This window comes from Trachypithecus francoisi, unplaced genomic scaffold, assembly GCF_009764315.1.
Source record: "Trachypithecus francoisi isolate TF-2019V2 unplaced genomic scaffold, Tfra_2.0 Lachesis_group7, whole genome shotgun sequence".
NCBI lineage: Eukaryota > Metazoa > Chordata > Mammalia > Primates > Cercopithecidae > Trachypithecus > Trachypithecus francoisi.
In genome coordinates, this window is record NW_022681472.1 from 93,408,223 (window position 1) to 93,422,319 (window position 14,097).

The following is a 14,097-nucleotide window of genomic DNA, read 5'->3' on the forward strand; positions in this document are numbered from 1 at the left end:
AAGCATAAACCATCTTCCTCCATGATCCACACAAGAGTCTAATACGATGTCAAAGACTGTCATAAGCCAGAAAGCACTCGCTGTGTCAATGCTAATTGGGTAGACCATAACCTGCTCAGCTCACAAATGTGCAGTTCCTGCCCAGCTCTGCAATACAAAGATTAATGGACATGTGATGGCAATGATCAATGTCAGGATCAAAGGAGATTAGGAAAAGATGTGTGATTATTCAAATTTATCATATTTGAGTTTATGATCATCTTCCTCTATCTTTACCTGTTTGATTTTCATGAATTGATATACCAGTAATGTTTACTCATTCTCGTATTCTTTTTTAGATCTCTTCTATTCAATTTCTTTTCTAATGGATGTTTTGTCATATTGTGGATACCATATTCTAGGCATGTTTTAGTCCCTCAGTAAAATTTAAAGCCTCTGATGGCAAAGAGAGTCTTGACAACAAATAGCCCCAGGTGATATCTTCACCATCTTCACCATCAGTGCTTAAGAAACATTTGTGGGGCCGGGCGCGGTGGCTCAAGCCTGTAATCCCAGCACTTTGGGAGGCCGAGACGGGCGGATCACGAGGTCAGGAGATCGAGACCATCCTGGCTAACACGGTGAAACCCCGTCTCTACTAAAAATACAAAAAACTAGCCGGGCGAGGTGGCGGGCACCTGTAGTCCCAGCTACTCGGGAGGCTGAGGCAGGAGAATGGCGGGAACCCGGGAGGCGGAGCTTGCAGTGAGCTGAGATCTGGCCACTGCACTCCAGTCCGGGCGACAGAGCGAGACTCCGCCTCAAAAAAAAAAAAAAAAAAAAAAAAAAAAAAGAAACATTTGTGGAAGGGCTTAATCCAAGAGATCCAGGTTCCTGCTCAAAATATTGACAGGAAAATAAATTTAGCATTATATTTCTGTTTAATTCATTTATTCAAATATTTATTAGGCCCATACCATATGCCAGGCAGTGGGTTAGGTGCTAGGATGATAAGATGATTAAGCCATAGCCTTCACCTTAAAGACATTTGTCTAGAGAGCAAAGGAAACCAATAGATGTAATACAATGCAGGAAAATTCAGGCCAGTGTGTTCAGGAGAGCAATTTCTGAGGCAAACGAGGTGAAAAGAATACCATTCAGGACATAGGCATGAGCAAGGACTTCATGTCTAAAACACCAAAGGCAACAGCAACAAAAGCCAAAATTGACAAATGGGATCTAATTAAACTAAAGAGCTTCTGCACAGCAAAAGAAACTACCATCAGAGTGAACAGGCAACCTACAGAATGGGAGAACATTTTTGCAATCTACTCATCTGACAAAGGGCTAATATCCAGAATCTACAAAGAACTCAAACAAATTTACAAGAAAAAAACAAACAACCCCATCAAAAAGTGGGCAAGGGATATGAACAGACATTTCTCAAAAGAAGACATCCATACAGCCAACAGACACATGAAAAAATGCTCGTCATCACTGGCCATCAGAGAAATGCAAATCAAAACCACAATGAGATACCATCTCACACCAGTTAGAATGGCAATCATTAAAAAGTCAGGAAACAACAGGTACTGGAGAGGATGTGGAGAAATAGGAACACTTTTACACTGTTGGTGGGATTGTAAACTAGTTCAACCATTATGGAAAACAGTATGGCGATTCCTCAAGGATCTAGAACTAGAAGTACCATATGACCCAGCCATCCCACTACTGGGTATATACCCAAAGGATTATAAATCATGCTGCTATAAAAACACATGCACATGTATGTTCATTGTAGCACTATTCACAATAGCAAAGACTTGGAATCAACCCAAATGTCCATCAGTGACAGACTGGATTAAGAAAATGTGGCACATATACACCATGGAATACTATGCAGCCATAAAAAAGGATGGTGAGTTTGTGTCCTTTGTAGGGACATGGATGCAGCTGGAAACCATCATTCTCAGCAAACTATCCCAAGAACAGAAAACCGAACACCGCATGTTCTCACTCATAGGTGGGAACTGAACAATGAGATCACTTGGACTTGGGAAGGGGAACATCACACATCGGGGTCTATCATGGGGAGTGGGGAGGGGGGAGGGATTGCACTGGGAGTTATACCTGATATAAATGACGAGTTGATGCGTGCTGACGAGTTGATGGGTGCAGCACACCAACATGGCACAAGTATACATATGTAACAAACCTGCATGTTATGCACATGTACCCTAGAACTTAAATAATAATAATAAAAAAAGAATGTGTCTAGAGATGATCCTCAGAGTATGGCCAATCAGTGAGGGGACAATAAAGCCAGCCTCTCAGGGTTAAACTCCCTAAAGGCTGTGTGACCTAAGGCAAGTTTTTCATCTCCCTACCTCTGCTTCTTCCTGTCAGAAGGTTTAATACCAGCACCCTAGCCATTTGGTGGTTGTGGGGGTCCCATGGGATAAGCTAGGGGCAGCTTCCAGTATAGCGTCTGGCAAGCAGCAAGGCTTCCATCAATGCTAGGAGCTATCTGTTGCTAATACCACACATATAATCAAATAGAATCATTGCTCTGATTTCTTTTGAATTGCGAGTTGAAGAAACTCTATAATTTACCTGGAAGATGCATAAAAGGAACATTCCAGAAGAAAAGTAGAAAGTGTGTATGTGGATACTCCTGGCACATTCACTGGACAGACTGCAGATTAACAACTAAAATAACTTGTTATTTACTTAAGGGTGGTCTTAATTAGCTTTTCTGGTGAATCTGAATCCCTCAAGTGAAATCCAATCATATCCATTTGGGAGTTAAAAATGGATTCTTTGCTTCAGCTTGTTTTAGTGAAGGCTAAGGGGTTTTGGAGGTTAAATGTTAATTTCACACCTGTTTCATGATAATTGGATTTAACTGCTTTTCCGGAAAAGTTAGTGCTTGCCCTATTTGACAGGCATTTCCCACAAGCTTAAAGGGTTCCCTTTGTTTCCAGCTGCTGTGATCCAACTGATAGAAGTTCTTCCTGCAAAATCCAAAAGACAGAAGACAGTTCTATTTTTACCCCCATCCCTGGAGAAATCTAGCCCTTACTGCGAATTTCTATCTGTGTTTCACTCCACCAAGGTTGCTGCAGACAAACTTGCAAGACTCTTTCTGTCGGAAGGTTAAACATTTTACTAAGATTTCTGATTCCCAAATTCTCATTAGGATAGTATCAGGGCCCTCATTATAAAATAGGAGTGAAGCCTGCTGATATGGTTTTGCTGTGTCCTCACCCAAATCTCATCTTGAATTGTAGTTTTTGTAATACCCACATGTTGCGGGAGGGACCCAGTGAGAGGTAATTGAATCATAGGGGTGGTTACCTCCATGCTGTTCTCCTGCAGTGAGTGAGCTCTCATGAGATCTGATGGTTTTATAAGGGGCTTTCCCCCATTTGTTCAGCACTTCTCCTTGCTGCCGCCATGTGAAGAAGGACATGTTTGCTTCCCCTTCCACCATGATTATAAGCTTCCTGAGGCTACCTCAGCCCAGCAGAACTGTGAGTCCATTAAACCTCTTTTCTTTATTAATGACCCAGCCTTGGGTATTTCTTCATAGCAGCATAGGAATGGAATAATACAGTAAACTGGTACCACAAAATGTGGCAGTGACTTTAGAACTGAGTAACAGGCAGAGGTTGGAACAGTTTGAAGGGCTCAGAAGAAGACAGGAAAATGTGGAAATGTTTGGAATTTCCTAGAGGCTTGGGGAGCTCAGAAGACAGGAAGATGTGGTAAAGTTTGGAACTTCCTGGAGACATGTTGAATGGCCTTAACCAAATTGCTGATAGTGATATGGGCAATGAAGTCCAGGCTGAGGTGTCTCAGATGGAAATTAGGAACTTCTTGGGAACTGGAACAAAGGTGATTCTTGCTATGCTTTAATAAAGAGACTGGCAACATGTTCCCCCTTCCCTAGAGATCTGTGGAATTTTGAACTTGAGAGAGATGACTTAGGGTATCTGGCGGAAGAAACTTCTAACTGGTAAAGCTTTCAAGAGGGAGCAGAGCATAAAAGTTTGGAAAATTTGCAGCCTGATGATGTAATAGAAAAGAAAAACCCATTTTCTAGAAAGACACTCAAGCCTGCTGCAGAAATTTGCATAAGTAATGAGGGACCCAATGTTAATCACCAAGGAAATGAGGAAAATGTCTCTAGGGCATGCCAGAGACCTTCTTGGAAACTCCTCCAATCACAGGCTCAGAGGCTCAGGAAGAAAAAACAGTTTTGAGGACCTGGGACCAGGGCCCCCTTGCTGTGCATAGCCTAGGGACTTGGTGCCCTGTGTCCCAGCTGCTCCAGTTGTGACTAAAAGGGGCCAAGGTATAGCTCAGCCCATGGCTTCAGAGGGTGCAAGCCTCAAGCCTTGGCAGCCTCCACTTGATGTTGAGCCTGCAGGTGCACAGAAGTCAAGAATTGAGGTTTGGGAATCTCCGCCTAGATTTCAGAGGCTATATGGAAACTGCTGGATGTCCAGGCAGAAGTTTGCTGCAGGAGCAGATCCCTCATGGAGAATCTCTGCTAGGGCAGGCCAGAAGGGAAATACTGGGTCAGAACCCCCACACGAGTCCCCACTGGGACACGGCCTAATGGAGCTATGACAAGAGGGCCACCATCCTCCAGACTCCAGAATAGTAGATCCACCGATAGCTTGCCCCATGTGCCTGGAAAAGCCACACTCAACATCAGCCCATGAAAGCAAACAGTAGAGGAGACTGTACCCTGCAAAGTCAAGGGGCAGAGCTACCCAAGGCCATGGGAGCTCACCTCTTTCATCAGCATGACCTGGATGTGAGAGATGGAGTCAAAGGGGATTATTTCAGAGCTTTGAGATTTAATTACTGCCTTATTAGATTTTGGACTTGCATGGGACCTGTAACCCCTTTGTTCTGGCCAATTTGGAATAGATATATTTACTCAATGCCTGTACCCTCAACGTATCTCAGAAATAACTAACTTGCTTCTGATTTTGCAGGCTCATAGGCAGAAGGGACTTGCCTTGTCTCAGATGAGACTTTGGACTTGGACTTTTGGGTTAATGCTGGAATGAATTAAGACTTTGGGGGACTGTTGGAAAGGCATGATTGTGTTTTGAAATGTAAGGACATGAGATTTGGAAAGGATCAGGGTGGAATGATATGGTTTGGCTATGTCTCTACCCAGAGCTCATCTTGAATTGTAGTTCCCATAATCCCCACATGTGGTGGGAGGGATCTGGTGGGAGGTAACTGAATCATGAGGGCAGTTACCTCCACGCTGTTCTTGTGATAGTCAGTGAATGCTAACAAGATCTGATGGTTTTATAAGGGGCTTTTCCCCTTTTGCTCAGCACTTCTCCTTGATGCTGCCATGTGAAGAAGGCTATGTTTTCTTCTACTTCCACCACGATTGTATGTTTCCTGAGGCCTCCCCAGCACTGTGGAACTGTGAGTCAGTTAAACCTCTTTCCTTTATACATTACCCAGTGTCAATTATTTCTTCATAGCAGAGTGAGAACAGACTAATACACCTGCTCTCTGCCCTTTCAGTTGGCATAAACACTTTGCATTACCAAACTGGCCTCCAATCTGATGTAACTTCCAGTCTAACCAACTCAAAGCTGCTGGAGTCTTTGCAAAACATAGATCTTACCAAGTAACTCTCCTGCTCAAAACATTCAGTGCCTCCTTTTTATACAATAAACACATTCTCAATTCCTTAATGTGTCATTAATGACTGTTTTAAACTGTAACTCCAATTTACCATCCCAAATTCACTTTTCACTGTCACAGTCTCTTATCCTCTGAGTGTAGCACAAAGTCCGTTTCTTCTAGAAAGATTTCTCTCATGTCCCTGAAGTAGAGTTGCTTCTTTCCCATGCTAACGATTACATACCATGTATTAAATGCTTATTATATACTAGACATGAGGCCTAGGTAAGGGCTTGGAATATGAGAGGTGCTAAATAATAATCAACTGAATTAATGGCCAAGGGTTTTACATTTCATCCTTACATTGTCTCATTTCATCCTTCTAAAAGCCTTCTGGTATGTACTGAAACTGAAACTCACATGCTGAAACTAACAGAGTTAACAAGCAGGGGGTTCAGATTTGCAACATGGGTCTGTCTAACCCTAAAAACCATCCCTTTAATTCCTACCCTACACTGGGTTCCCACTCCACTCGCTTAACAGGTATTGCTCAGAATTAGAGTTTGGTCTACGTGTGTTTCTGCCAGACTCTGAGACTTTAATGATGCCAGACTTGATTTATCTCAGAGCTTCCAGACATGGCCTCTCTAGCAGTGGCCAAAGCTTTTGCCACCCACCTTGAAGGAAGCATGTTTTCACCACGTGCAGCACTATACACCTCACCCCATTGCACCTTCTCATCATCCCTGTTGGGTTAGTATCACCTCTCATTTTTTAAATTTTTCGGCTTGGTGCAGTGGCTCACACCTATAATCCTAGCACTTTGGGAGGCTGAGGCAGGTGGATTGCTTGACCTCAGGAGTTTGAGACCAGTATGACCAACTTGGTGAAACCCTGTCACTACCAAAAATAAAAAAAATTAGCCAGGCATGGTGGCTCCTGCCTGTAGTCCCAGCTACTTGGGGGACTGAGGCAGGAGGATCACTTGAGCCCAGTTGGCAGAGGTTGCAATGAGCTGAATTTGCATCACTGTGCTCTAGCCTGGGTGACAGACAGAATGAGACCCTGTCTCAAAACAAAAAACAAACAAACAAAAAAACAATAAAAATAAAATAAAATAAATGGAAATTCCTTTGACTCATTCATTGACTTATATGTTGAAACAGACTCTAGAAAAGTTAGGTGACTTATCCAAGAATTCCCCAAAAAGTCAGTGGTATGGCTACACGATAAGATGGTCTTGACTCCAGCCGATGAAAGAACAATTTGATCCCAAGGCCCCAGAATCTGCTGCAGGAAGCTCCGCCTTTCCTACCCCAGGCTGTCTGTCACCTTCTCTTGCCTCATCTTCAACAGTGACAGCCTGCTAATCCCAGGACCTGACCTTGCTAGCCTCACCTCATGGAGGGCAGACAGATCATGCCCTTAACTCTGCATTGAGGACGTGATTTGTCAAGCCTTGGAGTGCGTTAGGAGCTAGGGAATATCCTTTGGGAATATTCTTCACAGGATGATAATACTCTCTGCTGCTTTCTGGATTCTATATCTCCTGTCACTTCCCAAGATCAGGGCTGCTGTCCTTTGTTTCTGTAACTGTGAATATTGTAACATTTTCTACCAATCTACCACAACAGCATTTACCATATTATAATTTCACATATGCAAATGGGCCCACTTCATTGGACTGTGAACTCATTGAGGGAAAGACCTATTCCAAAGTATTTTTATATTCCATAGTAGAATGTACTGCATATTCTCTTACACTTTTCCTAGAGCACAGCAGGCCCCCAGTAAATACCCATTGAATAAAAGAATAATGGAGCCAGGAAAGGAACCCAGCAGATGGATGTGGTCACTGGACCACACCTCCAGGGGCACCAGCTCCTGGTCACATGGCATGGGTCACATTGGGTAACTAATTTCCTACTCTCTGACCCCCGCAGAGAACAGGGGCTGCAGGACAGGAACAGCAAACGTAGTGAAAATTCTAGTCTCCTGTACCTGCACTTAAACTCTCAGCACTGAGAAGCCATTCAGAAAAGGGAAATTAGGAAAGATTCCTTTTGGAAATGCCATGCTACAACATTCTATGCATAAACACTGCACACATGCAACTTTTGCCCATGTGCATATGTAATGTTTTGAAATTATTTCATGCACCTATCTGGCCATGCTTGGAGTAGGTATGAAGACAGGCAAGCACGGTACAATATGCTACATGTTGTCAGTTCTGTCCCTCCACTTGGGACATTCATAGAACCTCAGTGCTTCACATGATCTTGAATATGTTCTGGGAAAATTCACTGAAGGGAAGAATCAAGCCATATGAATGGGCTGGCATGGTGGCTCACGCCTGGAATCCCAGCACTTTGAGAGGCTGAGGAGGGTGGATAACCTGAGGTCAGGAGTTTGAGACCAGCCTGGCCAACATGGTGAAACCCCATGTCTACTAAAAATACAAAAATTAGCTGGGCATGGTGGCGGGTGCCCGTAATCCCAGCTACTTGGGAGGCTGAGGCAGGAGAATCACTTAAGCCCAGGAACTGGAGGTTGCAGCAAGCTGAGGTTGTGCCATTGCACTCCAGCCTGGGCAACAAGAGCAAGACTCCATCTCGAATAAATAAATAAATAAATAAACAAATGGACCTTCTACATTTGAACAAATAACTACTTGGGGAAGAAAAAGAAAACTAAGCCCCTTCCATGTGCCTGGCACTATCTTCACTTGAGATTCACTAAAATCTTATGTAGATGGGATACACATTAGTGTCCCTGTTGTAGAGGATTATATGGCTCAGGAACATTAAATGACTTCTCAAAGAAGGCGCAGTTAGAAAAATGTGAAGCCAGACTCCAAGTCTTCCTGGTGTAAGCCATAGCTTGCAGGTTTTCGACTTCCAGGTTCCACACCAGTCTCCCCTTGGGACCTCCTCCTTACTCTCTCCCATGCTTCTCAGTGAGAACCAAACTTTAAACCTGCAGCCTTAGAGAAACTCCCTTGCATGTGCTGATCTCTCCTGGAAAACTCCCTGCCCCTCCACCACACCTGCAATGGAAGGTAGGTCCCACATATCAGGGCTGCCTCCAAACTTCATACCTGATCAAGGGCTGCTGCAGAGCCACCAGGGCAGCATGGACGGTCACCGAGATCACAGACAGGTGGAAATAGTCGAACATGACCGGGACCTGGTGGTGCAGACCATTCCGGGGGTGGAAGTGCAGGCCAAGCGTGCGGCTGCTGACCATCGGTGCCCCGGCCACATCCCTCAACCTAGAAGGCAAGCATGTGAGCTCGTGAGAAAAGGTGGGTTGCCCCTGCTGTCATCCTAGCATATCTGTATTAAGTCTCTCCATGGGCCAAGCACCATGCATACATCGTCTTATTCAGTCCTGCAAGTGCTCTGCCTGGTAGAAATCATTTTTCCCATCACTGGCAGATGAGAAAACCAGGGTTCAGAGGTATTACTGGATATCACACAGCTGCTACACAACAGATCTGGTGACATGCTGCACTGTCAGGGACATCAAGCTCATGTGTCAGTGATGGATAGGAAGCACAGACTAGCTTTTCAAGACTCTTCAACACTAAAGCCTCCTACTTTTTCCACTTCTTTTTTATTTCCCCCATAGATATCCAGATGTCCAGCACTCTCCTCATAATGCTGCACTGACTGTGTGAGCCTATGTTTTCGAACAGATTCCTACCACTTAAGGGACTATGATTAATGCATCTTTATAATCCCAATACCTAGCCTAGTATCTGGCAGGTATTGAGAATATAAATACAAATTAAAATGAACAATTGACTGACTGAACGAACAAAAGAACGAATGACACCCAAAGCACAGTGCTTAAATAATCTGACTAGTTTCATCAAGGGTTCCCCAATGTCTGCGCCAGTATTTTGTAATTGACACGTATCTGAGTCTAAGAGATTAAACCAACTGGCACAAGACCCAACAGCATCTTTGATGATTAAAAGAAGATTGGTTGTTGCCTATATAAAACCTAGGGCCATGTTGGCCCCAGGAAGACCCAGCATTAATCTCAAATCCTGAGAACCAGTCATTTGGGCTGTGCAAATTTCTCTGAAGCAGAACACAAGGGAAACCTGGGAGGAGCATCTTTCATGAGGAGCGCAGAGAGGAAATGCTTGTCCTCCATCCATAGATAAGGAAATGAAGCACAGAAAGGACCAGATGGAGGGAGCAGCCTCTGAAGACCCAATACCATGGGCTTTGCTTCCTTGAAACCCTTGTTGCTCGTGTGCAAACAAAGGCCAAGTGAAAGAGCCAGCTAAATTATTCGAGCTCAGGATGGCTCCATAGATTGAATATGAATAATGGTCCCCTGGTACCGGAAAGAAACCTGTCGGGGAGAGGGTGAAGGGTCTACCCCATGAATCTCAGCAAGGTGTTAACATTTACATTATTTTTAATTCTGGCTACAATGTATTGAGAGCTTATTATGAACTGAACATGGTACTTTCCCCTTTAATCTGTATGGCAATTATAGGAGGTATTTATTGGCATTATTCTGTTTGTAGAAAATCAACAAGAGTTAATTAAAGCCACAAGACAGAAATGTAACCTTGGACCAGGTCTTCCTGATTCACAGTTATTTCTCAGTTACTGCTCAATATTGCTTTGAATCCAGTCAGACCCAGGTTCCTATGAATCACAGGCACGTCCCTAGGGCTTGAACAACAGGAGGTTAAATACATATCAGTGTAGCAAAGATGGCAAAAATGTTAACAAGAATTTAAGCTACATTAGTAAGAGTAAAGAATTAAGAGAGAAGAGGTGGGAACTCTCCTGTGCTCTTAAATACATATATCCAAAATGGAGATAAAACTTAGGTCCTGGTAGTGGTGCAGGGAGGTCTCTAAGCTCTGAAATGATGCTGGTAAACTTGATTGCACTGATAGGACAGTGTCTGAGTTCTTGTAAGGGAAATAAAGCAAACAAAACAAACAAACAAACAAAAAACACACACAGAAATAGCCCTAGTAGTTAACCTGGAAATGACATAAATAAAGTTTCTTTTTTATTTTTTTGAGACGGAGTCTCACTCTGTCACCCAGGCTGCCAAGCTGGAGTGCTGTGGTGTAATCTCGGCTCCCTGCAACCTCCGCCTCCTGGGTTCAAGCAAACCTCCCACCTCAACCTCCCAAGTAGCTGGGATTACAAGCCTGAGCCCACACCCAGCTAATTTTTGTATTTTTTAGTAGAGACGGGGTTTCACCATGTTGGCCAGGCTGGTCTTGAATTCCTGACCAAAAGTAATCCTCTTGCCTTGGCCTACCAAAGTGCTGGGATTACAGGTGCGTGCCACCGTGCCTGGCCAAGAAGATTATTTTTCTGAACTGCCATCCAGACTTGGGATTTGTCTGGGTGGTCACAAGAAATAAAACTGAAGTCTACTGAGGGCAGATGCACAGGGATGAATCGTTCCTTGAAATAAAGAAGAATTTCCCGATCAGCAGAACTATTCGGGGCAGAATGGGCCATGATGTGAAGGTGTGAGGTCCCCATCCCTGTGCAAACAGGTTCTGATGGGTCTTTGCAGAGGAACAAGTACAAATATGAGGTTAGAATAAAGCAGAGTTTCCTCACCTCATAACATTGACTTTGGGGACTGAGTCATGCTTTCTCGTGGTGGGAGGAGGCGCTGCTGACTTGTGCACTGTATGACCTGCCGCAGCATCTCTGGCCTTTACTCACTAGACGGCAGTATCTAAGTGTGACAATCCTGTCTGCTTTACACCATTCCTGGGACTTCTTCTAAGGCCCTAGAAGAGGTTGGCCTTCTTTCGGATCTATAAAGTCAGAAGTGAAGTCCCGCCCTTACTGTGCTCACATCTCCCCTCAAGCATCCTCCTCAGCTGTGATAACCAAACATGTCTCTGGGCAAGGCTACACGTCTCCAGGGGTCAGAATCCTCCCGCCTGCATTGAGAGCCACCAGAAAGACACATTTCACGAGCTCTTCTGTCCCTGATATGGGAGGCTCTGCTTCTCCATTTTGTTCCCACCCAGGCCTATATGATGCTAAAGAAGCCAGATGATTTGGTCATGTTTCAGAGCCTAATGTCCACCCCAGGATATGCCACAGATGCCTTGTCATCCTTAAACTCAATTTATGAAAATTTTAAAACGTGGCATTTTCAATCTTCCCCAGCCTCTGACTTCCTGTTCCTCTTAGCTAATCTTATAGTTCATGAAAACCCTTGCTCTGATTATTATTAAGTGCTTGGGAGAGGAAGCAACACATTGAAGCCTGGCCTCACTTCCAACTAGGAAGCCATAAAGAGCAAGAAGACATTTATCCATCAGATTGTGTACCCAACCTGTTACACATATTGTCTCTCTTAATCATCAAACAGACCCATGAGTATGTATTCTATAATGATATCTATTTTATAACTGAAGCTACTGAGATTTATGAAAGTGTGGGACTTCCCCAATGTTTTATAGTTAATGAGTGCAGAGTCTAGGTTGCTGAGTTTTATACACTTTGATTAAACCAATCACCTGTATACAGGCTCTCCATTAACTACTGCTTTGCTGAACAGCAAGTCTCATTTACTGTGTACACTATGGCTTATCACATGGAGGGCAGGTGGGAGGCTGATTTCTAGGCTGAGCTTGGAGTTAGCAGCAAGGTTCTGTGATGAATTGGAAATGTCTACCATAAAGCTATGAATGAATGTCTCGGAAGGAAGTGGAACAGAGTGATAGGGGGGGTGGGTTACTGGAGGTGTTAATGACAGAAACCCCAGATGGTTAAAGGAAAATAGGAGCGCAATAAAGTCAGGGCTTTACTTCTGAGTTTATAGCTCGGGAAGAAGGCCAGCCTCTTTTAGGGCTTCTGAGTTCAGTGTGGTGCTAGAACAAGTCCTGGTGATGGAGTGAAGCAGGTAGGATTCCTCAAGTCTCTACATTATCCTGCTAAGGAGAAAGCAGATGTGATGAGAAAAGCAGGTGGCCAGAGGGCTGGGGTCCAGATAGAAACAAAAATGAGGCATCTGTGAAGTTGAACCCAGCCTGTGGCATGACCATGGACAGATACTCCTGCCAGCCCAGGGACCAGGCAAGACTGGCTACACATCAGTGGATGCCCCTTCTCAATTCCCATACACGATCAAGTCCCTAACACTTCAGTAGACATCCATTTTTGGTTCAAATCCCCTTGGACTCAACTCCTCATGTTATGAACAGTCCCATAACGGATTAGACAGATTTCAGAGATAGGACAGTCCTTGAGAAGGGGAAGAAGTTCTGCGAAGAAATCTGACCTTTTTTATTTTTTTATTCTTTTTTGTTTTGTTTTGTTTTGTTTTTGAGACAGGGTCTTGCTCTGTCACCCAGGCTGGAGTGCAGTGGCACAATCATGACACACCGTAACCTTGAACTCCTGGGCTCAAGCAATCTTTCCACCTCAGCCTGCCAAAGTGCTAGGATAACAGGCATGAGCCACTGCCCTTGGCCAAATCTGAACTTTGAAGGGATGAGGGAAACACTTCTGCCAGCATTGGCTCATCAGCTTCCCAATTCCCCATTCTCCAAAGGAAAAGGGGAAACATTAGTTGGAGAGGTTACAGAGATCAGAAGTGAGAATTGACTTTAATTTGCAGATAGTGGTCAGTGTGTGCTGAGATTCTGCTAACAGAATGGAGAAAGAATGCTGAGATTCTGCTAACAGAATGGAGCAAGAAGGAGTTTTCCTCCCTTTGCCTAAGCCAAGAGAGGAGGCCTTCAAGGGAGATTGCCCTGTATCCCCTAGAACAGTGGGAATGCAGTTCCTAGTGCTCAACTCATTCTGCAAAGGCCATCAGGAGAGAAGCTGAGGGTGGCTGGATTGGTCTAAACAAAAGTGAGCAGGCTTGGCAGAGGAGGTTATGTGGAATGGGGGTTAAAGTGTCTGTGTCCATTTCCCATGGGCCAGATGAGTGTGCTTTGGAAAAGTATCCACCCTCAAAGAGGTTCCTGCAAGGAATGAGTCACCCAGCCTCTTGTGAGGCATCACTACATCAGATAACTGCAGGGATGGGGCTGGGTGAGAGTCTTCTGGCAGGGGTACCTAAGGAGTGTTTCTCTCTAAGGAATTCACAAGAACATCCTAAAGCCAGTTCAGGGTTTACCATATGACAATCCTACTCACAAATGAACCCCTGCCCTTTTCTCCACTGTTTCCCTCCTTACTGTGCCTGACCCTGCAAAGCCTGCAAACTGCAGTGGGGAAGAAATGGGGTATATGAAGTCCCCCACCATGCCCTGTTCCTACATTGGGAGTTTTCTACGCTAGGAAAGCCTGGATCTGGAGGTGAGGTAGAGAAAGGAGGCAACAGAAAGAAGTTATACAATGGATGAGGTTTAGAGTTCTGATATTATACTTCACTGGACTGTTCATCCCTAAAAAAGGATGACTTACTTATTAGCGGAAATATCCCAGC

At 44.3% G+C, this 14,097-nt stretch overlaps 1 protein-coding gene across 1 annotated transcript in view; it reads right to left on the reverse strand.

Annotated features, from left to right (window-relative positions):
* Positions 1-14,097, reverse strand: part of FAM135B (family with sequence similarity 135 member B) — a 237,297-nt gene that overhangs the window by 116,577 nt on the left and 106,623 nt on the right. Inside the window, exon 5 of the mRNA XM_033202781.1 lies at positions 8,741-8,914. Within this exon, the coding sequence (XP_033058672.1) occupies positions 8,741-8,914 (174 nt within the window). The remainder of the gene's footprint in view (positions 1-8,740; positions 8,915-14,097) is intronic.